Source organism: Pimephales promelas, chromosome 25 (genome assembly GCF_988280905.1).
Source record: "Pimephales promelas chromosome 25, fPimPro1.hap1.1, whole genome shotgun sequence".
NCBI lineage: Eukaryota > Metazoa > Chordata > Actinopteri > Cypriniformes > Leuciscidae > Pimephales > Pimephales promelas.
Genome location: NC_142793.1, coordinates 19,038,282 through 19,064,422, shown reverse-complemented (window position 1 = coordinate 19,064,422; position 26,141 = coordinate 19,038,282). Strand labels below are relative to the sequence as shown.

General features: G+C 38.6%; 1 protein-coding gene across 2 annotated transcripts; it reads left to right on the top strand.

Annotated features, from left to right (window-relative positions):
* The first annotated feature begins 1,372 nt into the window (after positions 1-1,372).
* wnk1a (WNK lysine deficient protein kinase 1a) lies at positions 1,373-25,505 on the top strand. 2 transcript variants are annotated; one of them, XM_039657753.2, is made up of 24 exons: positions 1,373-2,108; positions 3,180-4,299; positions 8,909-9,081; positions 9,171-9,391; positions 10,793-10,950; positions 13,329-13,417; positions 13,771-13,990; positions 14,192-14,474; positions 14,697-14,821; positions 15,636-15,704; positions 15,827-15,949; positions 18,286-18,365; positions 18,454-18,598; positions 18,743-18,859; positions 19,487-19,600; positions 19,696-19,750; positions 19,827-19,967; positions 20,054-20,769; positions 21,151-21,252; positions 21,351-21,781; positions 21,998-22,188; positions 22,279-22,383; positions 22,474-22,664; positions 23,674-25,505. In XM_039657753.2, the coding sequence occupies exons 2-24, from the start codon at positions 3,589-3,591 to the stop codon at positions 23,959-23,961; spliced, it is 4,848 nt and encodes a 1,615-aa protein (XP_039513687.2). In that variant the 5' UTR covers positions 1,373-2,108; positions 3,180-3,588; the 3' UTR covers positions 23,962-25,505. The 2 variants fall into 2 exon arrangements, with proteins under 2 accessions (XP_039513687.2, XP_088983937.1); XM_089127811.1 differs by having other exon boundaries at positions 1,374-2,108; positions 22,474-22,625.
* The last annotated feature ends 636 nt before the right edge of the window (positions 25,506-26,141 follow it).

Here is a 26,141-nt window from a genome sequence, read left to right as displayed (position 1 = left end):
AAATGTTTTAAAATGTTTTTTTTATCTTGAGACCTTTATTGACACTTTATTGCTGATGATATTCTTTTGTTTCAGTTTAATAATAAAATGCATTATTTCTTTTCTGTAATTTTTATTGTAATATTGTTGATTCTTTATTTTATTCTATTTTCTATAGCAATCTGAATTTTTTTCTATAATATGCTTAAAATGCATGTAATTTTGTTTGTCTAATATTGTTGATTCTTTATTTTATTCGATTTTCTAGCAATATGAATATTTTTTTATCTGGAACCTTTGATATCTTTGAAGGTTTGCTATGGTATGTTTTAGGTGTGTCAAAGTGAATCGCTCTGTCCTTTAAATCCAAAGATTTTTTTTTTTTTTTTTTAGCAATTACATTAGTTAAGATAAAGTGACAAATGTTTGATTTTTACCATTATTCTCTTAACAGACATTTACATCGATAGTCTGGTGGTGTTATAATTTATTTGCTTTTGGTGTACTGTGAAGTGGGTAAAACTGTTTTTAATGGCAGGCTAGCAGTTACCACTGACTCGCTCTAGCCTAGCACCGGCGAACTATGCAACTGGAATGAAATTTTTTATCAGTCTCCACTGATAAATAACACTAATAAGGCTAACTTGTCCAAAATCCTGAACCATCCTTTTAAGGGATAGTTCACCCAAAAATGAAAATTCGGTCATCATTTACTCACCCTCAAACCTGAATGAATTTCTTTCTTCTACTGAACACAAAATAATATATTTTGAAGAACATGGGTAATCCAACAGTTGATGGACCCCAATGACTTCCACATGGGGGAAAATACAACAGAAGTGAATTGGGTCCATTAACTATTTAGAAGAAAGAAGAGAGAAATGAATAAAATGATGACAAGGTTTAATTTTAACTAACCATTCAGAAATGTCCTGTTGCATACATGTCACTGATTCTTGAGTATCTCCATCATTGTCTGACTCCGGTTTGAACATAAAAGCCTGAAAGTTTTTGAAATTTTAACATGCTAAAAAGTTGCAATTTTAACATGCTATTTAAAAATATTTATGGGGTATTTTGAGCTAGTACTTCATATACACCCTCTGGGGACATCAGAGACTTGTTTTATTATCTTGTGAAAAGGGCATTATATTTAATAAGTTATCATGGCATTACACTGAGAATAAGAACAGTCTCCGACCCTATTCATTATGAAAAAGGATGCAAAAACAATGAATGGTGACTGAGGGTTTTGTGTTCCACTGAAGAAATAAAGTCATGCATGATTAGTTAACGTTGACAATTGTCATTTTGAGTGAACTGTTCCTTTAAAACATACATGCGCGTGATGCCTCGGCAGGCGGCGCTATTTCCTAACTGTAAGAGATTATTCCAGATAGACATTAGACAAGCAGGGGGAGTGGACAGAGTCTGGGTTATTGTTGATCACGAACCGGTTTATTCATGTAACATGAATTTGTGCGATGGCGAAAATGTCGAGAATCGACGGGATGAGCAGATTGCGCAGCCTTGAACCCAGTGCGTGTAAATCGTCTACATCTGTGTGGGATCTTGAACTGTAAACAATAGAGCCACAAAGGAAGCGCTCGCGAGCGTGCTGCACCCAAAGCCAAGTTTCGTGGCGGCATAAATGGATATAGTCTCAAGGGTTTTCGATTGTTGTTTTGCATCCTGTAGATGTAAATATTTTAACGTCAACTTGAACTGCGTCGTTTGCACCCGCGACGTCATGCAGCGGATGAGTGTACAAGGAAGATGAATCGAGGTCAGATGAAAGGGAATAACAAAGAGAACCTGCTCTGCAGTCTCGCGAGCAACCATTAGCGGAAGCGGCACGTTGTTGTAGTGTTTGACATTCGAACTTCGCCGTATCGCTCGAGACGGTTCTGAGCTGAGGAACAGTAACCGACGTTTGGCCATTTTGGCGCAATTTTACCGGCTAAAAATCCGTTAAGCGAGATACATTTAGTTTCTCACTTGATTTCCGCCGGTTAAACGTAGTTTCAAATACTGAGCACGCGCGTTGGGGAATTACCGGTTAAACCTGGAGTTGGCCGTTGATTATTCACCGATAACTGAAGATGACGACGACGACTCTTAACATTATGGTAAGTTTTTGTCTTAAATGTGTTGACAAAACGGCCGTTTGTGAAACTAAACGGGGCCTTGACTAATATTTATTTATTTACTAGTAGTTAACCTTGGTTTTAGCCGGTTTTTGGTCAACACCAGATATAATAAGTGGAAATAGAATCACTTAAAGGGAAAACGTAGTTAATCTAAACAAGAATTAATTCACTCGTCAACCGTCTGTTTAACCGATTATGACTTAATTTATTCTGTGTAAGTTAATATTAAAGAAAGAGAAATTACGAAAAGTTCCTGTTAGTTATTTTTCATGATTGTGAATGGACACCGGTTACATTATAGCTAACCCTATCATAAAATTAGTCCACACGACTCTTGGGATAACTAGTTACTGACATAATGACGTTTGTTTAATGAAGCCGATTTTGAGGCTTAACATCTTGATTCGCCATTTCTAGTCATTGCGTTTGGGGAAAAATAGCCAGTAAGTTAAATTCTTCAGTAGTCTATTTAACTTTGTGTTCCTCAAAGGAAAAAAAAAGTCTTCACTATAACGTTACTTATTTTATTTGAGACTGTGGACTGTATGGTGTTCACATGGTGAGGGTGAATCTAATTTACTAATCCCGCAACATATGTTCACTGTACCGAAGATAGATACTGCTTGTTCACCGTCTTGAAGGATTTACGTCAAACGATTTGTTAAATATACAAAAAAGCAAAAGATGTAAGTTACCTTAGTTTTTTACATTTAGATAGAATATATATTTTATAAATTAGCTAGTTGGGAAATCCATTAACAAAATTAATTTGCTTTAAATGTCAAAAATCAAAGAGTTACTTCCTCCTGCTCTATCTTGATCTCATAGTTTCATTATGACTGGTCTATTTTTATGTGTTGGATCCTTGCTTAGTGTTACATCCTTGCTTTTTCATTAAGCGAGAGTAAACCATAACCTCATTTGAACTGGTTAATATTTGCTTGGTTTTGGGAAAGCCATTGCAATGTGTAGAAGCATACTTTTAAGTTGAGTGTAAATTTGTAAACTGCGGCTACCCACCTTGGTTAAAGTATATTTTGTCTCTTTCAGTGAATCAGGTGCAAGGGTTAAACTTTGTGCCCTGGCATGACCTAAGAGTCGAAAGTGATCATCACAGTTTTCAGTGGGCTATTGCCCTGCCCCCTCAGGAGACCCCTATGTGGATTGAATACACCCCACAGTTTTTCGCAGGATGGATGAGCTGGATGTGAGGTCTCCTTTTTATCATCAACGTGTTGTGATCTGTGCATGGATCCTGCGTTACTTTTATCACCAAGGACTTCCTGTGCTCCACTCCAACAGTTTAGTTTGCAAGAGCATTGACTTTATTTGAATTGCTGTTTTGAGAGGAATTAGGTTTGAGTTTTCACTTCATTTTCCCATATTTATATTGCCTTTTTTCCCATGCATGGATAGCATGTAAAGTTTAACCTGACTTTTCACTCCACTGGGTGGAGAAATGTCAGAAAATCTCAGCAACAAGATGGTTAAGTTCCTTTCCCCCCCTTCGAAGAATGTCAACGGCTCCAGCTCAGACACACTGGTGGGTGAGCGTCTTGGTGTCGAGGTCCGCCGTCGCCACCACACAATGGAGCGGGAACTGTTGAAGGCAGAGCATCGTTTTTTCCGTCGCAGCGTCATCAACGACTCCAATGCTACTGCGCTGGAACTGCCCAGCAAGAACGCAATCCTACCCATCTCGACGGACTCCCATGCTCTTGTTTTTGAACCACCTGCCCTGGAAACCAAAGCCACTTCTGTGGCCACACAAGCTAAAGTGTTGGTTGGACCAGAAAAGAAGGTTGCTGACTGTGTGGAGAAAGCCGTAGAGTCAAAGCCAGTGTCGATTGCGAATGCCGGACAGCTTCTTTCTGCAGAATTACCAAGTTTGGCTGCGGAGCAGAAGTCTGGAGATAGTGTTGACGTGAAACAAGAGGATGAGAAAGAAGACAATGAAGAAAGTAAAGAGAAGGCACGAGTAGAGGCAGAGTTACGGGATGCTAAGAAGGAGCAGGATGAAATTGAGGAAGTTGAGACAAATGCAGTTGGGACGTCGCCGGATGGCCGTTTCTTAAAGTTTGACATTGAAATAGGACGTGGCTCTTTCAAGACCGTCTACAAGGGTCTGGATACTGAAACCACGGTGGAGGTAGCATGGTGCGAGTTACAGGTATGTTTCTTGTATTTGTGAAACTAGGCCTAGGCTAGTTCTTTCTTTAAATAAGGCCAATTCACACAGAACTGACAGATGGCAACAGACGCTTCGAGTTTTGTCGGATCGGTGTACTACCCCATTTGGAGTCTGTTGGTGTCTATCTGATTTTATTTTCACTGATTGAACGTGCTGAATTTCACTGATTGAACGTGCAGCACCTTGAAATGACACAAACTTATGACTACTTTGATTTTAACTTAAATGCTCCACCTACACCTTTCCAAGTGATGTGTCATCAGTTGGAATTGTTCTTGTTTAATTTTGTGTTCTAATGTCTACCAAAAGGAAGGCACTTTTACTGGTCCTATTGTCACAGTCACACCTTTGAAACATCTCACCTCTGAAGCGTCTCTCAATACACACACCCCTGACACTTAACCCATCTGGCATTTGGCCAGTGTTTTTATAGCTGTTGTCATCTTTCGCCATAGCCCCAGCATTGTAATATCATCCTTGAATAGAAAATTCTCATTTCCTAATTGGGTTATTTTAGACCACCAGGTGTGCAAGTGGTGTGGCATGCCGTAAATCATAGTTAGTGTTTGTTTAAAGTGTACTTTGGGACAGTCTAATTGCTATGGAAGTTTCTTGTCAGAGTAAGAAAAAACTGCAACTCTATCTTACATTGTGACTTTATTCTTGAAATTGATCTCGCAGTTGTGAATTTACACTACCATTTAAAAGTTTGGGGTTAGTAAGTTCTTTTTAAATGTTTTTCAAATAAGTCTCCTGTGCTCATAAAGGCTGCTGTTATTTTATATTTTTTTAACAGTAATATTGTGTAGGGCTGGGTTAAAAATCTAGATTTGTTGATTTGAATTGATTCTCAGTTTGAAGAACATCGATTCTTAAATCCCAATAGTCAATCTTATAGTCTGCTGTTGAACAAAGCTTTGTAGCACACCTCCTATCTAATAATTCGTAATAAGCTTTTGTGTTTTGTTACTTCTGATATGAAATGATCCCAGCTTTCAAATTCTGTCATTTGTGTGTTTACAGAAAAAAAATCAGTTTAATTATGCAATTCAAACAATAAATACAGTTTTGGCTCTCTTTAATGTGGTGCGACAGATTGCTAGCGCCTCAGTTCAAGAGAAGCAGCAGCTTCAGAGCACATATGAAATGATCGTCTCTTCCTCTTTACTACTAGATACAGCACAAAATAAAGAGTCTACAGTCATTTACAAAAAACAAATTTTCCTAAATCATTTTTTCTAATAGTTTATAAACCATGAGAAACATGAGCTTTTTTTACTGTATGCTATGGCATAATTACACAATGAATACATCCTTGTAATCATTCAGCTTTTATTGGTTTATGATATTATAAAAGCATGAGTAATCGCGGTGAGGTGTGCTTGCACAAGAGAGCACAAGAGAAACTGTCGCTGGCAGACCACATAGCGAAAGCACCTCTGCCGGAAAATCATTGGCTCTTAAGTTGTAACCCACTTAGAAGTATTTTTACATTTATATACATTTATATTTTATTCTTTTTGTTAAATAGTAGTTGTCTATGTATTGATGTGCCACATAAAGGTGCGATTTCAAAAGTAGGTCAAGTTTAACCACCAAAGCAATTTTTTACTGTCAGGCTTGACTGCTGCTGCTCTCCACCCCCTGCCGCCTCTTCTCTTGCAGAATGATGACGAGGCAGCATCACGTGAGCTGCTGTTCTCCTGCTCATGCCCCTCAGACGTAGCCAGCTCCATTTGAAACAAAAGCCTCTCTCTAGCTTTCAGCCTCTTTTCATCACTTTCTCGCATTGCATGTCTCACTGTCCCTATTTTTATCTTTTGCCCTGTCTTGTGCGACACAACTGAATGTGTTCTTCTAAGCTGCACTGCTGCAGAAAAGAGAAGGGCCTGTGTATCTCCCTCAGAATGCCATCTGTCTTTAGCGCCTTATGCTAAACTCAGGGATCTTCCCCTCCCACATTTCCCTCCTTTCTCGCATGCTAAACACATTTGAACAATATGTAGGTCACCACAAAAAGAAAATGAAAATGGATGTCAGATGCTTCTCTTTACAGAAGTTCCCTCTAAGCCTCCAATTCAATATACCAATATCTAGTCTATTTAGCTAGGTAAAGTCATCGTTGCAAGTGCATATTACTGATTTTCAAGTGACTGCTTGAGTTTCACCCCAATTGCCTGCATTTGCCTTTCTCCCTGCATTTGATCCCTTTAATGGACCCCTGTAAATCCATTAACCCTTCAATAGTATCCTCAATCAATTTATGTCTTTTTCCATTTTACATGATTTGTACTTGGTACATTTACATATATTTTATTGTTATTTTAAATGTAAGTAATTATTTGTATAGAATAGTTGTTTAATAAATAATAAATATTATTTGTGTAAAAAATAACGAGCAAGGTTTCAGTTAGATCTGGGCTTTGTGTTTCCATGAGAAGTTTATGAATGAACTCCCTGTGCGACCCCCCCCCCCCTTATAAGCAGTCAGATCTCTGCCAACCTACTAAACTATGTTGTCAGTTTAATTACACTGAACAAAATTATAAATGCAAAACTTTGTTTAGCCCCCATTTTTCATGAGCTGAATTTTCCATGTACACAAAAGGCCTTTTCTCTCAAATATTGTTTACAATCTGTCTAGATCTGTGTTAGTGAGCACTTCTCCTTTGCCGAGATAATGCGTCCACCTCACAGGTGTGCCATATCAAGATGCTGATTAGACAGCATTATTATTGCACAGGTGTGCTGTGCCTTAGGCTGGCCACAATAAAAGTCTGGCCCTCTGAAATAAGCCTTTTGTGTACATAGAAAAGGTCTTAGATATTTGAGTTCAGCTCATGAAAAATGGGGGCAATAACTAGTGTTGCGTTAATCATTTTGTTCAGTGTAATTGTTAAATGTATTTCTAGGTAATTAGTAGGGCTGTCAAAATTAATGTTTTATTTATTTATTTAAAAAAAAAATCAATGTAATACGTTAAAAATATTTATTGCAATAATGCAGAATCCACTTTTTTGTTATCCTTTCCCTGCCTTTTCCTAATAGAGACATCAGTATCAGTACTGGTATTGGTTATACTGGGCTTTATTTATAGTGCTTACTAGTAAAAAGATGCTATTAAACAAATGTTTAAAATATAATGTATTTTCTTGTTCCCATTTTATTTTGTAGATACAATGTGAAAGCATTATAAAAGTGTATTAAAAACTTTAATGTTAAGTGCGAATAATAAGACGTTTTTATTATTTTTTTCCCTCTCGGTTGACAGCCCTAGTAATTTGTGTTTCAGATCTTCTCACTAATCCTAATTCCTTATCCTCTGCCTGAAGTGGTATGTGCCCTTGCACGTGAGTCAGATTCATGCCAGGAGTTTTATCCTCATGCTGGAGTTCAGTGTGCGGTCCGTCCCTTCTCTGGGGAAACGCTCCCACGCTTAGCTGGCCTTGTCCTACAGGCCACAGACTAAGTGTACCACATGTTTGGAATAGCCAGAGAGGAAGAGAGAGAAAGTAGGTTTGTCATAGGGTGGGGTGCAAAGCAGAGTCCCCCTTCCTTTAACCTGCATCAATCGGCCTTGAATTGGCTTCACCCCGTTAAGATGTTGTGCTAAAGACCTCGAATTGTGTTACTCTAAGTTTTAACCCTAGCTAGAGGGTGAATGGCCACCCCTGCTGAGCTTGGCAATGGTAAACTCACAGCTAAATGTTTCTCATTCTAAAAATGGCAGCTGACCACACCAAATGTAGGTCAACCAAGAAATACCATTTGAATTGTGTGCATTGTTTTAACTGTAGTCGTACGCACAGCAGTTCTATCTACTTGCTTGACTGGGTTTGAGGCAAGTACTTTGCGGTTTTTGCCGCTGCAGTATTTCCCCCTCGGTAAAACCATTTTGGTAAAACCAAACAATTCAAGACAGAACTTTTTTTTTTTTTTTTTTTTTTCAAAGAAAAGTTAGAGGTGTTGAACATGCTTAAAGCAGATTAGGGATTTTGGTGTTTTATAAGAAAGGTGAATCAAATCTGGTTTATATTTATTATCTAAATTAAATAATAATGAAATGGTCAAACTTTTCAACTGCTTTGACTGCACTTATTTATCATTCATTTCAAGTTTAGAGGTTTAATGTATAAAATATTTTGAATAAAATGTGATTCATATAAATTTATAAATTTAAATTTTAAATTAATCCTAGTTTTAAATAAAAATTTTCGCAGAAGTATTTTTTTCTGCCATTAATGTTGATTAGTTTTTCCTTGTCACAAGTAGAACATTTTTTTTATTTATGATGGGTGCCCAATCCTGTTCCTGGATATCTAATTTCCTGCCAAGTTCCAACTAATAAAGGTCTTCAGGAGCATTGATAGTTACAGTCAGGTGTTTTGGATCAGGGTTGGATCTGATCTCTGCAGATAGGTAGATTTCCAGTGATACGATTGATTATTAAAGATGTGGTCAAATTGAATGTCATTTCAATATAAATCTGTGCAATCACGCAAAAGCGAAATATTTCCCTACGTAGATTTTTATCATTTGCTGACAAAGTTAATATTGTAAAATATGACTGAAAATAATCTTTTTTCAGGATCGCAAGTTATCCAAGTCAGAGCGGCAGCGTTTTAAAGAGGAAGCCGGAATGCTGAAAGGCCTTCAGCATCCCAACATAGTACGTTTCTACGACTCCTGGGAGTCATCCTTGAAAGGGAGGAAGTGTATTGTCCTGGTGACTGAACTCATGACATCTGGAACTCTCAAGACGTAAGTGCTCTAATTTGTTCCTGTCATGTTAACCATGTTTGTCTCAGAGCCCACTTGCTATGATTGACTTGTTTTCGGTGCCTTTGTAGGTATCTAAAACGGTTCAAGGAGATGAAGATCAAAGTCCTGCGCAGCTGGTGCCGGCAGATTCTGAAGGGGCTGCACTTCCTTCATACCAGGTCGCCTCCTATCATCCACCGGGACCTCAAGTGTGACAACATTTTCATCACTGGACCTACTGGATCAGTCAAGATTGGAGACTTGGGCTTGGCTACCCTCAAGAGAGCCTCCTTTGCCAAGAGTGTCATAGGTACGGCTAAGTATTTGCAACTGTGTTACCGCCTCCAAATCCATTTGAATTGGCAGACTCAGATTTGTGGTTGGGGGAAAAGCAAATCCTTCATTCCGTGTTTCTTTTCTTCCTCTGCTTCTTTTCAAAGCGCGTTTTAATAACAGTGGTGAGAAAGCAGACCACAGCGTTTCCCTGACCGATCGAACCGCAGCAAACCAGGGCTCCCGCTTTATGGAAGTTGTCTCTTGACACCCTCCTTTAGTTTAAATGTAGTTTTACTCTGGTCTTCTGTCTTCATTGTCACAATTTCAGGTACCCTCAGACAGTGTAAGTAGTTGTGGAGTGGTTGTAGGTATTTTGTGACTCGTCTGCAGGGAAACCTGATCTGATCATGGAATAACACTAGAGCTAGAGCTGAGCCCTGGGCTGGCAGGTACCGTGAGTGATCTTTGCTCTGGTTTGGAAATTTGTGGTCTGTTTCTTCAGTCAACCATGATTTAATGATGATGCTAATGAATCTGTTCATTTTTTCCCCCCACAAGGAAATGCTTGTTTTCTTTCAGTGTGTCAGTGTCTGGAGCTCAAAGCCTTAAACTCTCTGCTCATCTCCCTAATACTTTTAGCTTTGAGATCTTTGTGTTTTTGTTTTGTTTTGGAAGCCTTAGGCTCTAACTTCAGGTCTCCCCTTATTCTACTTTAAGGATTATTTAATGTACTGCAGTACAGACAGTAAGTACGCAGAAATGAGCCTGGTAAGTCCACCAGTATTATGCGACACATCAGTCTGAATCCATTATAAATATGGGAAGTTTGTCCGTGTGAGACCTTTGTCAATGGGTAACTTGGTTACTAGTTTGCCTGGTGCACAGAACTTCACTTTTCAGTAAGCTTTGGAGTGTGTGACATTTGAAATGCTCAACCTTTTCTTCACAGGTTAACCCAAAGGTAGGACGTTTTTGAAAGGTTTATGTTTTCTATAGCTAGTTCTTCGGTTTGGTCTTGTGATTAAAAGCATAAGGCCCTCTGACCATGGACTCATTTTAACATCCAGTTTGGGCAAATACAGTGATTGTTTGAATTCAGGCTACCTTGTTTAGAGTCATGTAGTCAGTCCAGGCCTTTGAGTGAGTCCTGTGCACCAGTTTGATTTTTCTCTAACTCATTCCTGCCCTTGAAGGTCTTACATGGAGAAACTTGGGCTTCTTATCACTGCGGTCTAACTGAGGACAGTTTCCCCCTTTTCTTTTTTTTTCTTTTTACTTTTCTATCCCCCTTTTGCTCTCCTTCCCTCTACCTCTCTCTTTTCTCACAGATTGTACCTGAGCGGTCTTCAGCGACAGCATCATCTTCCTCTCACCTCTTCACTGAGAGGGTGTAATAGGGTACTGAGAGAGTTCTGAACCATTCTTTTAATTTAAGGTACCCCTGAGTTCATGGCGCCTGAGATGTATGAGGAGAAGTATGACGAGTCGGTGGATGTGTATGCCTTTGGGATGTGTATGCTGGAGATGGCTACTTCTGAGTACCCGTACTCCGAGTGTCAGAATGCAGCTCAGATCTATCGCAGAGTCACCAGCGTAAGTCCACACTTCACTGGCGGAGGAGAGAGCCCCCGCACACTCATCCTCCCCCTTGTTTGCTGCACTATTTTAGTCTTTTTATCCCTTTTTTGCCCTCTGTTGGGGGTGTTTCCTTTCTGCTTTTTTCTCACACAGTGGTAAGTTGGTTTTTTACCTCTACCAGTAAATGCTTAAGTCATGACCTCTCACAAAACCAATAAGATATGAAACAAAATGGTATCAGACAGAAATACATGCAAAATTTAGTTTGAGTGATACAAATTTTGAAGCCTTTAGAAAGTCCAGCCTCAAGTTAAACAGGTCATAAACTGCTTGTGTGTGTGTGTATATTAGGGCTGTGCAAAGGTTAGTTGTGATTAATCGAATCCAATATATATATATATATATATATATATATATATATATATATATAATTTTAGTTATTTATTTGGGGTGTAACAGTTCACATAAGCCATGGTTCGGTTCGATACGATACAGTGTGGTCACAGTTCGGTATGTTTTCGATACAGCAAAAGGAAAGAAATGGCAGGGAAATTTCCTAGAAAAAAAAGGAGAATTTATTTTTAAATGTTTTTTCATACATGTTGAAATTTTTATAAATGGTGGTAATCATTGAAGGATGAGCAAATAATGTATAATATTTGTTGTATATTTTCAGTTTTGAAGTGCTGGAAAAAGATATGTGGTATACTTGAAAGCATTTTACTATTTCACCTAAACTTTCATGGTTACAGTTAGTGTTGCTACATTAAATCCATGGTGAATGTTGCTGATTACTATAACTATAAGAATGTTGCTGTTGCCTATAACTAGTTAATTCATTGCACGATGTTTCTCCTGGTTTGTAGGTCAGCGCTGTTTGATCTGTTAATAACGCAGACATTTGAATGTTTCTCACTAGATCTCGCGGCGATGTTATTGCTTCAGTTGTGAATTCAAATGCTTTCTTTACTGGATCTCTTAGCGCTGTGTATTGACCATAGACAGGTAGTGACAGTGTTGCTTGATCAAGATCGGCTTGCACTGACATTGATCCAAACTGATAAACGGTCCGTGTAGCACAAAAAAATTAGTTCCGTTGTAATTTCCTGCCATTTGATCCTGTTGTGGCGGTTTTTGGTCAGCAGGAAAAATGGTCCAATGAATCGTTCGGTTTGTAAAGCGTATTGCATACCGAACCGAAAGGTTCGATATGAATACGTGGATCGTTACACCCCATATATATATATATTTATATATAGCTATTTTCTATCCTCTTTTTAAAACACTCTGTTTTAACAGGCATTCAACAGTTGGAAGTAAATGCCCACTTCTATGATGGGTAATCGTTTTGCATATTAATATAATTTTCAGTGTCCTTGCTATTACATGCCATGGGTGGAATTTTTTCGAAAACTTCTGATGTTGAAAAATACATCAAAAGTTACTTAGTTGAAGAATTTGCAAATAATTTGGAACATTTATGCGTATTATAAATGCTTTATAAGTCTTGGTTGTAGCATATACATTTTTAAGTACTTGGAGTTAACAGTTATAATTTACAAGTGAAAACTCACGTTGGTTGTAAACCAAATTATGAATGAATGTACCATCGTTTGTCACACTGTCGTTCTTATAGGCTATTCATAGTTCATAATTTTCGATAAAGCGAAAAATTTATGCATTGTCGGTTTCAGATTTAAATAGATTGAAACGTGTTGTAATATCTTACTGATGTCAAACAAGGTCTCACTCATTGAAGCTTTTATTTAGGATTGCAGTGAATGGCTTTAATAAAATAAAAAAACAATAACAAAAGCAACATTCTTTACATGCTTTCTTCCATATCTGATAATAATCCAATGCATTAACCCCATAAATGCCTAAGCAAAGGAAAGAACAGGAAACCACAACTATTCAGTTTGACCGCAGCACTACAATATAAATTAATCCGTACATATCAAACGATCTGTAACAAAGCAATAATGACACATGGTAAAAACACTTTTACACTTTTGTGTCGGATTCATTATAGTTGTATATACATTTATTTACCACTACGTGACATGTGAATCGGTGGGTGGGCTAAAAAGGCGATCGTAGAAGTAGGCATTAGTCTTCTGCAGAGGTGGTCTTTCATTGCACTTTGATATAATAATGTGACAAAATCTGAAACAAGTCATTATCTGTTCTTGGTTTCAATAAAAGCTGTTTTTGGACTAACAAGGAAGTTTTGAGTTTTTAAACTTATAGGATATTTTTTTATAGTACAATGACTATATATAATAATTATATGTCGAAAGATTAAGTAAAATTTGACTTCCCAATTCATGACCCCTTTAAAGCCATCTTTCTACATATGTGTAATTTGATTGTTTCCTGTGCCGTGTTTGCAGGGGGTGAAGCCTGGCAGTTTCGACAAAGTGGCTATTCCTGAAGTGAAGGAGATCATTGAGGGTTGCATACGTCAGAATAAAGACGAGAGGTGGGCCGACATTCACAGAATATGATAGTGTAGTTGTCACAATGTCTTAAAGCAGGGCCTAAAATTAGTACTCGCCTGTGCCAATAGCCAGTTGGTTGATAACATTTGTAATGTAATATACACATGTATATATTGAATAAAATACAAAATAAAATATTTTTAAACTTCCTTTTTAATGTGTGCTCCCAGCCTGTTTAATTAGGTAATAGAATCTAAGATACATGATTTATTTTGAGATTGCTTAGGTTAGTTCTGTTTGGACACGCGTTATTAATGTTATTTGTGCATGTCCTAAGTTTTAAATGAGATTTTGTGTGTTTTATAGATTCATCTCCATTTTCTTTTTTTTTTAGGTATTGCATCAAGGACCTCCTAAGTCATGCCTTTTTCCAGGAGGAGACTGGGGTTCGTGTAGAACTGGCTGAGGAGGATGATGGAGAGCTAGTGGCCATAAAGTTGTTGCTGCGCATTGAGGATGTAAAGAAACTTAAAGGAAAATACAAAGAGAATGAAGCCATTGAGTTCTCCTTTGACTTGAGTAAAGACGTCCCAGATGATGTTGCCCAAGAAATGGTAAAGATACTTGGGTTTCTATTCTGTTACCCAACTCATGATTCAAACGGCTAATTTGTGGACTTCCATGCAATTATCAATATTTATATTAATTCCACAGACTTGTACATAATACAGTACATAAAATCCCCCCTGGTCACCTATAATAATGACTGATCGTTATCCTAGAAGTTGAATTATGTGTATTTTTTTTTCCTCCAGGTCGACTCAGGCTATGTTTGCGAGGGAGACCACAAGACCATCGCAAAGGCCATTAAGGACAGAGTTTCCCTGATCTCCCGTAAGAGAGAGCAGAGAAAGCTTGTGAGAGAGGAACAAGAAAAAAAGAAGATGGAGCAGGAGAATGATCCCTCACAGCCTGGACCAGATACTAACACCACAGCCAAGCCCCCTGGTCCCACTCTGGCCTCAGTAATCATCGAGTCGGAGGAACCAGAAGCAGACCAGCACCAGCAACTGCAGCAGTCTGGCGCTTCTGTTTCCGGTTAGTAGCAAAACTGTCATTTTGTCTTATTTCAATTTAACATACTTTATTGACATAATTGCGTTTGCATACAACATTGCCAAAGCATTTTACACAATATGTAAAGACAAGAAAAATAAATATGAAGTATAACAAACAGCACTTAAAATAAATGTGTTGGACACTCACTAGACATTTATGATGAAAAACATAATTTAATATATATGTATTTTGCATCTGTAGGTTTTGTGGACCCTCAAGGTTCAGTGACTGTCCCTGAGACTCACCCTGCCCAGCCAGGCACATCTTTTAGCACCATACAGACTGATCCACAGTCACAGCATACCATGAGCCATCCACAAAGCATGGTGAGCCATTTCCTGTCTATTTTGTTAAAGTCCCATGGTATTCAATAATTTTATCCCTGAAAATCCCTCATCTTTGATCACAATATAAACTTTATTTTTTTTCCTGTGAAAAAGTCTCTACACACTTGCTTCATTTAGTGTGCGCAGAACCATGAATATGCACATTAGCCCTGCCTCTAGCGATGGAAACCGAGAACCGGTTCTTCATCAGAACCGGTGCCCAGTGAACCAATTCCTTAGAATCGTTAGCACGCCTGCTTAATGATTCCGCTTATCGTCCCGCTCGTTGCAAATGTGTCATGACGTCACGCACTGCTTTGTTTTGGTTCAGAATGCCGCAAACATGGCATCGAGGCAGAAGTGCTCTACAGTTTGGTTATATTTCACACGAAAGGACAACAATATATAAGGCGCCGTGTAGGACTTAAATCAAACTTCATTCACGTACACATATATGAAACACTTGCATACACATAGTCAAACATACATGTATACTGCTGAATGCTCAAACAAATACATATGAAATGCACAACGACACCTAAAGTCTCTCACACACATACACGCAAACTCCACACACATGAGATGTGCGGAACTCTATACTCATATGAGCACACACACTCTCCACACACAATCATATGAGACGCGAGCACCCACACATAATTTCGCGCACATACTCAATGACAAACGTAACCCGAATCCGCAGCCAAAAACACAACATCCACATTAAATGTCTTGGTTTTTGAACAGAGCTTGTTGTGTTCATCTGAAAACATTGTCTTAATTGCTAAATTTCTAAATTGCTTCTCTACATCAGTCGCAGCAGTTGAGCAGTACTTTGTCCCCAGTCCCCATCCCCCAGACTGGAACTGCAGCCACACCCCAGGTACACTTTACTTGATCAGTTACATAATGACAAAAACATCTTGCTCTATGGATTTGTTGTTTGTTTAACATAAACCAGAGTTATATATCCCTTCTTAATGTATACTTGAACTCCCCACTCAGATGTTGGGACAGGCAGCCTCTCTGCCCCCTGCTATTCAGCCTACCGTCCCCCTACAGTACCATCAACCACCTCAAGATGGCAGCGCTCCCACTCAGCCACTGCAGGGCCCTCAAGTCTTACAGGTACAGCATGAATAGTGCCCTCTGGTGGCTGATATTACATTTTCCATTGGCCTGCATGTTGCTTGATGAATGTACTGTACTTTATGCACAACACCAAGCTTATTGGTAGTTCATGCAATAATACTACTGTTCTTTACTTCTCCATCTCTTTCCTGCATGCTGGCTGCTCTTACATGTTTGTCAGATATGGGCATGTCAACTCAGTCCTCCTGTTTTCTCACCACCTCCAAATGCTGAACAACTCTATTTTCTATATCAGGCTTGTCAGGTACTAGCTGTGCCTAACACTGGTGTGTGAATTAGTAGTTTGCTGATGTGGGTTTTTAGTTCTGACAACAAAATCTACAATGCTGAGACTGAGAGCTAATATAATGAATATTCAAAAAATGTAACGTCTTTAAAAAAAATTGTAATGGTACTCAAAAAGCTAAATATTATATTTACACTTCTTTTACACAATATTTTTGCAAATAATTTAAAATGCTATAAAAAATGTATTTGTATTCAAGAATGTTTGTAGATTTTGAAACAAGCTCAGTTTTTAATGAATTTTGAGGAAATATTGTGAAAAGGAAATGTCAGTAATTTAGTATACAGAATAAATAGTATATAAAAATTTGGGGTTGGTAATTTTTTTTTAAAACATTTTTGAAAGAAGTCTCTTTTGCTCACCAATACTGTATTTATTTGATTAAAAATACATTAAAAACTGTGTCATATGGACCCAAACCAAGAAGACATAACCCAATTCTTCTAACAACATTTTACCAAAATTTAACCTGGAAAAAATTAACTCTCTCTAATTACAAATCACTGAAAAAGAACATTATGCGTTGAAACGCATGCAAAATAATAAAGCACCAGGACCAGATGGCTTCCCTGATGAGTTTTACGAACATTTTTGATTAACTTTATACCCACTATTTAGTAGAACAATAACAGAAATAAAACATAATGCAAAGTGAATACAGCGCTTGTATCACATCTAACTATCATCCTATTTCACTTACAAATGTCGACATAAAAATGATTAGCAAATCATTATCCCAAATAATTTCATTAATCTCAAAAGCTTTTCACCGGAAAGATGCCGAAATATTCTTAATAAAATGGGAAAATTATCTTTCAATAGATGATCTGGACAGATTTGGGTCCAGAAGCTATCTCATGTCAAAAAATGTGAATCTTCAGTTAATACAATACAAAACACTTCACAGAACACACTACATGGTCAATAGATTAGCTAAAATGGGTTTCACATCAGAAGTTTGCACACATTGCAATCACAATTAATAATAATAATAATAATGAATTTTATTTGTAATGCAGCCCCAGGTAGAAAATATCCGAGCCAAGTTGTTTTAATATCAAAAGAAAGTTCGGACAGAAGGCTCACTATCTGTTAACAGTTAAACAGATTAGTAAAACTATTGCAGTTTTTAGCAAGCGGAGAAGCGGCGAACACCCGACGCCAGCGTCCTCTCCCGTCAATCTCTCTCTCTCTCAATTCTACAGATTCATACATTCATGCAACCTGGCACTGCACTCCAATCAAACACTTTTGGGAAGAGGTCACACAGTCACTATCCACGAGAGTCGGCTACCTCTTTGCTTGCTGGGGGACCTCACAATAATCACTGATAAAACTAAAAACTCTAAAATGCTCATCATTGCTCTAACCATCGCCAAGAAAACTATCCTCATGAACTGGAAAACTCACATTAGCCATTGGACAAATCTTATTACAGATTTCATTACAAAGGAATACACATCTCCCCCTCAATTACGCATCTGAAACCAACCTCCGCCATCCAACACTTTCTGACCTTTTACAGCTATGACTCTTTTCTCTCCTCTCAACTCCGACTCCTCCCACCTTTTTAATCAACCCACGAATATTCAACCCACAATTTATTTTAAACAAATCTTTTGTAGCAGTACGCATGTCAATACTTTCTCTTTTGATCAATTTAAGTTATTCTTGCTGAATAAAAGTATTAAAAAAAGTCTTACTGACCCCAAACTTTTGAAATGCCAGTGTATGTCCCATTTTCTGTCAATAAATTGTTGTGTGTGTGTGTGTATGCAGACATTATAAAGGCCACTGGCCAACGTCTTTTCTATATATTGGCACCCATTGAAAAACTCTCTGAACATTATAACTTCCTGTTACCTCACCCTCTCCTCCCAAAACCTTGTAGGCTTGAGTCAACACAAACCAACAATTTACAATAAGCCTTTTTGTCTGGATGAAGACCACCTTCTCCATGTGATTGTTTGTTATAGGTGATAATGATTAAAAGTAACTTGGATTCTAATTTGATTCTCTATTACAGGTACCACTGAGTGTGTCCCAACCGCAGCCAGTAGAGCAGACACAACCTCAAACATCTCTGGTTCCAGCCTCCACGGAAAGGTGAAACATCTTTTTAATAATTCATGTGTATTAATATTGACCTTCCATTAGAGAGCAGGTGATCCAATGATGTTTTTGGTTCCTTCAGTGGTCATTCCGATGCTGCATCTGGTCTGAGCGATGGGAACGAGGGCAGGCACGAGGGTCGCTCTATGAAACGAGCCCAACGTCGCTCTGTACGCAGCCGCTCACGCCACGAAAAGATTGCTAAGGGCAAGCTCAATTTGCTGAATGTAAGTTAGGCCCAAGTCTAATATTTGTTTTTTAATATTTGTGTGTGTGTTACTATAATAACAATGTGTGATTACGAGCACAAAAATGTACAAGTTTATGAAAGAATTAATTTAATTGAAATGTTGATCTGTTTGTTTTTGTAGATTTCTAATATTGGTGACAGAGTCGCTGAATGTCAGCTGGAAACCCACAACAGGAAGATGGTCACATTCAAGTTTGATTTGGATGGAGATAATCCTGTAGAAATTGCTGAAATTATGGTAAACTTTTCTCTCTCTCTTACTCTCACCCTTTGTCAGTATAGTGGATTGGCCTGGGAATTGGCATTGACCTCCATTTGAAATAATGATTTTTATTACTGATTTGATATGTATTCGGTTGTAATTAAGATGCAAGTTTTTTTATTATGACATGTTATGTTTTGTGCCGTCTGTTTTCACTCTCTTCAGACAGAACTGGCGGTTTACATAAATTTAACATGCAAGCATTTAGAAAAATTTTCACAAAGGCAAAAACCTAGTGCATGTATCTCAAGACATGTGATTTAAAACTTATTTTAACATGACATGGCATCTTACAAATGTCATACGTGAGACACCAGGACGTGAACACAACGGTCAAATATGTCCATCTATTGCATGTTCACTGGAAAATGAGCACTGAGAAACGAAAAGAAAAAAAACTTTGTGTGAATTGCCTGTGGAACGTGAAGTCTGTGAAATTTAAAAAGGGGTTACAACTACTGATTAGAACACACCCCCTGAGTCGGACATACCATCTGCTGATTTAAAAATTAATTCATTTGTAAAATTATTTTTCGACCCCTCATAGTGGTGTAGGATAGTTTTTTCCTAAGTTGTATGTAAATTCTCTTCGTTTTGTATCAGGTCAATAGTGATTTTATCTTGGAGAGCGAGCGGGATTCCTTCATAGACCAGGTTCGAGAGGTCATTCAGATTGCAGATCAAAATGGAAAAGCTCTGAAAAACAGCCAAACTCAGGTGTTTATTATGATTTTCAGATCATAAGAATAAATTTGAGAAATAGTTTTTTGGACTACAAATGAAATTCTCCTTCATAACACTTGTCATTTTAGGTGATCAATAATTCGGCCCAGCAAGTACCTGAAATCTTAACATCCAGTGTGCCTGGTAAGTGTTCTTTACAGTGATGTTTTTACATTTTGTCTGCCCCCCCCCCTCATTTGTCATATTTCACATTTAACAGGTGTCCCACCAAGCGTAGCAGCACAGGTTGTACATTCAGCAGGCCGGCGCTTCATAGTTAGTCCAGTGCCTGAAGCAAGACTTCGGGAACCTTTGTTTGGACCTCCTTCTGCAAACACATCATTTGAAGAATCCGCACCAGGTCTGATTTACACATCTGCAGAAAAAATGACTTAAACGTATTACTAAACATTCAGACTGATTTTATCCATGCATTCTCATTTCCAGCATCTGATCCCACATCAGCCAGCAGTGTTCAGCAGGAACAAGCCAACTTTGCCCCTGGTTCAACACAGATTTCTGTGGTACCAGCCACACCTGGAGGTCTTAACCCAGAGATCTGTATTCCTCCTACTTCTCAGTCATTATACCAGAGCCCTGTACCTGCAGCCACTGCAGTCACAGAAATCACGTCTACACCATCCACCACTACTCAGCAAACCAGTACAGGAAGGACATCTCCTTCCCCAACTGAATCACCAGAACCACGTCGGCTGTCAAGTCCTACCCCTTTCCAGACTCCTCAAAACATTGTCGGTCAGCAGGCTGAGAGCAGTGGCTTGGATCAAACTCAAGCTACCATCCAGCAGGTTCAAGTCTGCCCCTCTTCTATCCCCGTGACACAACCAACTGGGACAGATGGTGAGGGTGATGTACAGGGGAAGCCCCCTGGAATTGAAGACATTCATGCTTTAGACCAGAAACTGCGTTCCCTGTTCAAGGACTCTTCTCAGAGCTCCTCCACTCAACCTGATGGATCTGGAGAGCCATCTACATCCTCCCCACCCAACACTATCACTCCTGGCTTGGTCTCCAGTGTAACGCCTCCCAGTTTGTCTCTCAGTTCCAGTGGGAATTTTGCACCAGGTGCTTTTGCCGCCGTTGCGACACCTACAAGCCATGCCCAAACTTCATCTGCAGATCCGTCACCACAAAGGCCACAGGTGGGGAAAGTTGCTAATTGAGTATCTATATTGGTATTTGGATGACATGAATCTTATACATAAATTAGATTAGTAATTTTTTACTAAAACTATTACAAATGAAATATTAGTGATTTTTTTTTTTTTATATAGAAACGTATCTTGTCTTTCCCTGGTTTACAATGGTGTATATATATATAACAAAGATTGGAGCGTGTACACTGATGTTTCCTTTTGTAGTGTAAAGTGACTACATTTCTAAAAACTTGGCACATTAATTTCAAACTACAATTTTATTTATTATTTTTTTCTTAGGCTTTTATTGTAGATACTCTTATTTGTCATTGACCCATTAATACATTGTTATAGCATTATTACACTTTTTTTCATTCTCTTTTAAAGACATCCACAGCTGTAAATCAACCAGACGGACAGACAAGCACTGAGGAGAAAGAGCTAGTGACATCACAACTCGAAAAAGCTTTCAAACTTGGCCGATTTCAGGTAGCCTTATAGACTACTCAGGGTGCACTAGGGTTCATAGTTTAATGTCTGAAAGATTTAAACGGCAAGTTTATGCACATCCTTGGTCTACATTGCAGGTTTCTGTGACCAGTGATCAAGACCCAGGCAGTGCTCCAGATCCAGCAGTAGTAGTCTCATCTTCTTCCATCACCCCTTCTTCAACAACATCGTCATCCTCCTCATCAACATCATCTCTTTCTAGCCCTGAAAACACAGTTCATAAATCTCAGACCCCTCCTAGGGTCAACCCTGAACCCGTCTCACCTATCACTACAGTCGGCCGCTTTCAGGTGACCTCCAGCACTGACATCAAGGTGGGCCGCTTCTCAGTGACCCCAGCAGAAGGAAAGACCTTCTTCATAAGCTCTACTGAGGGACCGGACATCGCTAAAGAGCATAAAATGAACGCTTCCAGCATGTCCATCACCAATCACTACCTCAGCAGTGACAATGACTCTGAACCAGAAGATGAGGGCCTTAAAGGAGAGATAAACAAGCTCAGGGAGAGGTACCTTGATCTTTTTTTTTTTTTTTTTGAGACCTCAATTGTTCATATTTGACTCTGTAAAGAGAATCATGTATCTCGATTTTATATACATTTATGCATTTAGCAGAGGATTTTATCCAAAGCAAATTACAAAAAAGGAATAAAAACAATTTGTCATCCTCCTCAACAAAAGCAATTAGTTATCAATTTTTGATCCCCTTTTATTTCTTTTTGCAGACATATGGTTGAGATCCAGGCATTACAGAATAAACAGAAAAAAGAAATCGAGGAACTGTTTACACGTCTGGGCAAAACGCCGCCCTCTGTGGTGGTCCCTCCCACCGTGGCCATTGCGTCAGGAAGGCGGAGACCCACTAAGGGCAAGGGGAATCGGTCAAGAAGTGGTAGTGGCACCGGTTCTTTTCAAGGTATCAGAGTTTAGTGGTTTACATCCAACTGTAACATCCTGCTCAGGCCTTGTGAACAAATGCCTTAAACTGCTGTTTGGTTTTGTCCAGGGAACAAGCAGGCTGTACAAAGTGGTCAAAATTCAGTCAGCCAGTCTGCCACTGGGAAGACTTCAACTTCTGAAACTGTACCAAGCTCAAATGTTCAAGTGCAAGGTATGACTCAGCATTTTAGTTGGAGAATTAATGTTTTTAATCAAAATGCTCAAGTTCTGCTAATCGGTGAATATTGATTGTAACTTGTAGGGACCACGAGTCCAGTAAGAGAAGAGAACGGACAGAGTCATGACCAGGACCAAGCCCCAGCTACTAATCTGCCACGCAAGGGCACATTCACAGATGACCTCCATCAGTTGGTTGATAACTGGGCCAGGGATGCCAAGAACATGATGCCACAGGTCAAGAAAGATTTCAAAAAGAACACACAAGCTCATGGTGTATGTTCATTCTAAATCAGTAAAAAAAAAATATATTGAACATAATTTAGTTTTGATATAGATTATCGGAGAATGTTCACAAGATAGATACATATATAGCCAGCAGGGTCAAAAATTAATGGCGGCTTAGGACAAAAATGCCATAAATTTAACAAAAATTAACCCTAAATTCAAGAAAAATTTCCCTGCAAAAATAGAATAAATCTACCACAGTGGTCAAAATTAAAGTGAAAATTAATAAAAAGTGTTGATTGAAGAATTACAAAGATATGCTCATGTTGCACCAGATTACTTTTTACACGTTTTTGCAGCATTGAGCATTTATAACCAATCAAAGCTGAGCTTATAAATGCAGTGGCTAATCAGAGGCATTTAGATTTGTCACTTATATTGAATTTGGTCTTTATATATCACAGTCTTTTTGTCTGTATAGCCAGAATATGAAGTGTGACTTTTTATGCTTAGAATATAAACACATTTGTGTCAACTAAAGTATATTTTAGGCTTTAATAGTAAATACACAATTTTCATGTAACGTCACACCTTACAGAAATCCCCACCTTTTTCTAAGGTCTGTACTAAGGATTAATGTAGTAAGACTGTGATATATGAAGACCAAGTTCAATATACACCTTATTAGTGATGCATACTATGTTCTGGCAAGCAGATGAACCCAGAACATAAAAGCATTTTTCCATAGAACACCATTGTAAATAGAACATTTACTCATTTAGTGCATTGCATTCATATTCTGGGCTCATCTGCTCACCTGTATATAGTGTGCATCATTAATAAGGTGCATTCTGAGTCTTTATCCGTTTTTCACATTAAGCATTTTAAAATGTTACACAGTTTTTAGTGATTGAAATACTGCAGCAGGTGCTGTGTATGGATCATAAGTGCCCAAAAGTTAAAGATGATCTTTATATTGCCTGAAACTGTTCTGTGGATGTTTTGGGTCAAGATCAAATCTACGTTTAATAATAAAAAAAACTGTCTTCCTCCTCAGATGCTGCCACGTAAATTCTCTGCACCAGGTCAGCTTTGTTCCATGGGTGGTCACATGCCAGCCAACGTCAACCCCACAACTGGACGAAAGGGTTCATTGTGTGTGAGCAATCAGTCGTTTGGCTACACCTGTCCCACCTACAGCATGCCTCAGTGGGCTCAGGGGGCCCCGCTGTCTTCCACTGCTCCCCCTGCAGGACTACAACCGGGCTTCCTCGTTCCCTCAGGAGCTCACCAATCTGGAAACGGCTGCGGGTCAACCAATCTACGTACCACTCAGGCGAGCTGAAACGGCTATTGATGGGTTGGTACAATGAAGAGATAAGCTGTGCCTCATTGGGGTTGAGATTATCGGGCCTACTCCTTTAAGTTGTTTTATCTGACAGTTTACATTGGAAAGACTTCTAGGTCCATATAATGTGACTCGGGTTATTCAAATTTGACTTAACCTGCCGTTTAACCTACTGATAGATGAATGTGTACATTTGATAAAAAGGCACAGAAAGGGTTAAACTGGGTTAAGTTGTCTTAAAACATCATATATATAGCCTTATGGTATATGGATACCATCCTTATTGTAATAAAGTCAGGCAATGTGACCAATGAGATATGGTGATGGTGTTGCAGTTTGCTTGCAGAAGAGATGCTGATATGTAAGTGAATGAATGGAGAGATCAAAAACACCACCAACACAAGTCTCAAAGGATGCCGACTGTACGTATCCTACAAATGAGTCTAGAATGTCGGAAGATGGATCAAGAACGTAGTTAGATGTAACTGCATTTGAGACAGTCTTCGGTTTTCATTTACTTAAGTTGGAGTTTGAAATAAAAGGAAGAGGATGTGCAATTGAGGGAGGTAAAAGTTGGGTTTTATAGCTCTTCGTACTTGCACGTATTTCATAGCATTGTTCATTCGTGACCTTTTTATATATATATATATATATATCATTTATGGTGAACTTACAATAATACAGTGTATCTTATGTAGACAGTCACCACTACTCCCTGCCCACACCCTTTTTTGTATGTATGTGGATGTAGATGTCTTAGTTTGGATATAGATGGTCCTTGAGAGGGTGAGCATCCTGTATGCATATTAATGAAAGCATATTTCTTCATCCAATCCCATATTGCTTTCATTTTGAATGAAGCTAGCCTTAAACCACGGGATTGTCTTCCCGTCTTTAAAATGTCATTCAAACATCATAGCCCATGCAAAATGTGGTCAATGAATTGGTCTCGATTTTGGGCAAGTCAACTTTTTGATGACCAACTTTGTTGAAAAAAGATTTAACATGGTGCATTTGACTGCAGCAACAGAAGTACAGTATTAAACTACAGTATACCAGCCCCCCTAACCCAACATTTTTTTCTTATACCACAAATTGAGTGCCAATCGTTTGCAGAAATGATGTCCCGTCATCTCTGAAATGATCCGCTTGACTTCTCTAGAGAAGGTAAATGTTACTGCAATGCAGAATACGCGCCGTTTAAGGTTTAACCGAGTGGGGAGGGTTATTTGTTACTTTTGATACTTGACTGCACAGATCCAAATACTCTGTAATTGACCAGAACCACGTTTAAAAACAGTGAAACTGAGGAAATGCCACTAATCAATCACACACTCCTGTCACATAACTGAAAATCTGAAAACTGCATGTTTTCACAATCCGCATTAAATTTGTGGGTTCAAAAATTGCTGCTGAAGTTTTCTGTCAATTCGTTTCATCCAGGGTCCTTTTGGTCAATATCTATGGTTTTATGTAACAGTCTTGTAAAAAAAAAAATGTGTATATATATTCAAATGCTTAATAAAACATTTTGGACTTTCTCCTCCTACTACATTGTTTTTTTTTAACTAAGTTATTCCTTCTCGTCAGCTACTAAGGCTATGTTTACACGGAAACGATTTTGAAGAGAAAACGCAAAAGTGGCGTTGCGTCATCACTTTTTATTCTGTGTTTAGACGAGCGTTTTGTGTGGGAAATCCCTGTGCAAATGGTGGCGCAAAAGTGTATGAAATTAAATGTAGTTTGCACTTCAGGCGGCTGTGAGTGCATACTACAACACCAAGTCCACACGCCTGCGTACAACCTTCACTGTCAAGCAGACTTTTGCGCTTTTACCGTTTACACGGGAACGCGGCGGTGGAGCGTTTTTAATATTTTCACTCTTTTGCGTTTTTATGCCTCAAAAACGGCTTCGCTGTGTAAACGAACGGCACATCCGATAAAATATTTTTACGTTTTCACCCGTGAGCGTTCTCGTGTTAACAGGGCCTAATATTTGTAACGACTGAGACAAATCAGAACCAAGTATTTGCTATAGTTAAAAATATTTAAACTTACTCTGGGATCTGTGGTCCCATCCCCCAAAAGGGCAAGAAGTTCTTAGTTACCATGATCAGATAAGTTGGTTTTATTGCTGTTATAAATGTGGTCACGTGTTCAAGACAGAGACAATGGGG

Coding starts and splice junctions, on each gene's coding strand:
- wnk1a (XM_039657753.2), top strand. CDS start 3,589: ATGTCAGAAAATCTCAGCAACAAGATGGTTAAGTTCCTTTCCCCCCCT. Junction 9,392..10,792: donor CTTTGCCAAGAGTGTCATAG/GTACGGCTAAGT, acceptor TTTTAATTTAAG/GTACCCCTGAGTTCATGGCG. Junction 19,601..19,695: donor TGAAAAACAGCCAAACTCAG/GTGTTTATTATG, acceptor TTGTCATTTTAG/GTGATCAATAATTCGGCCCA.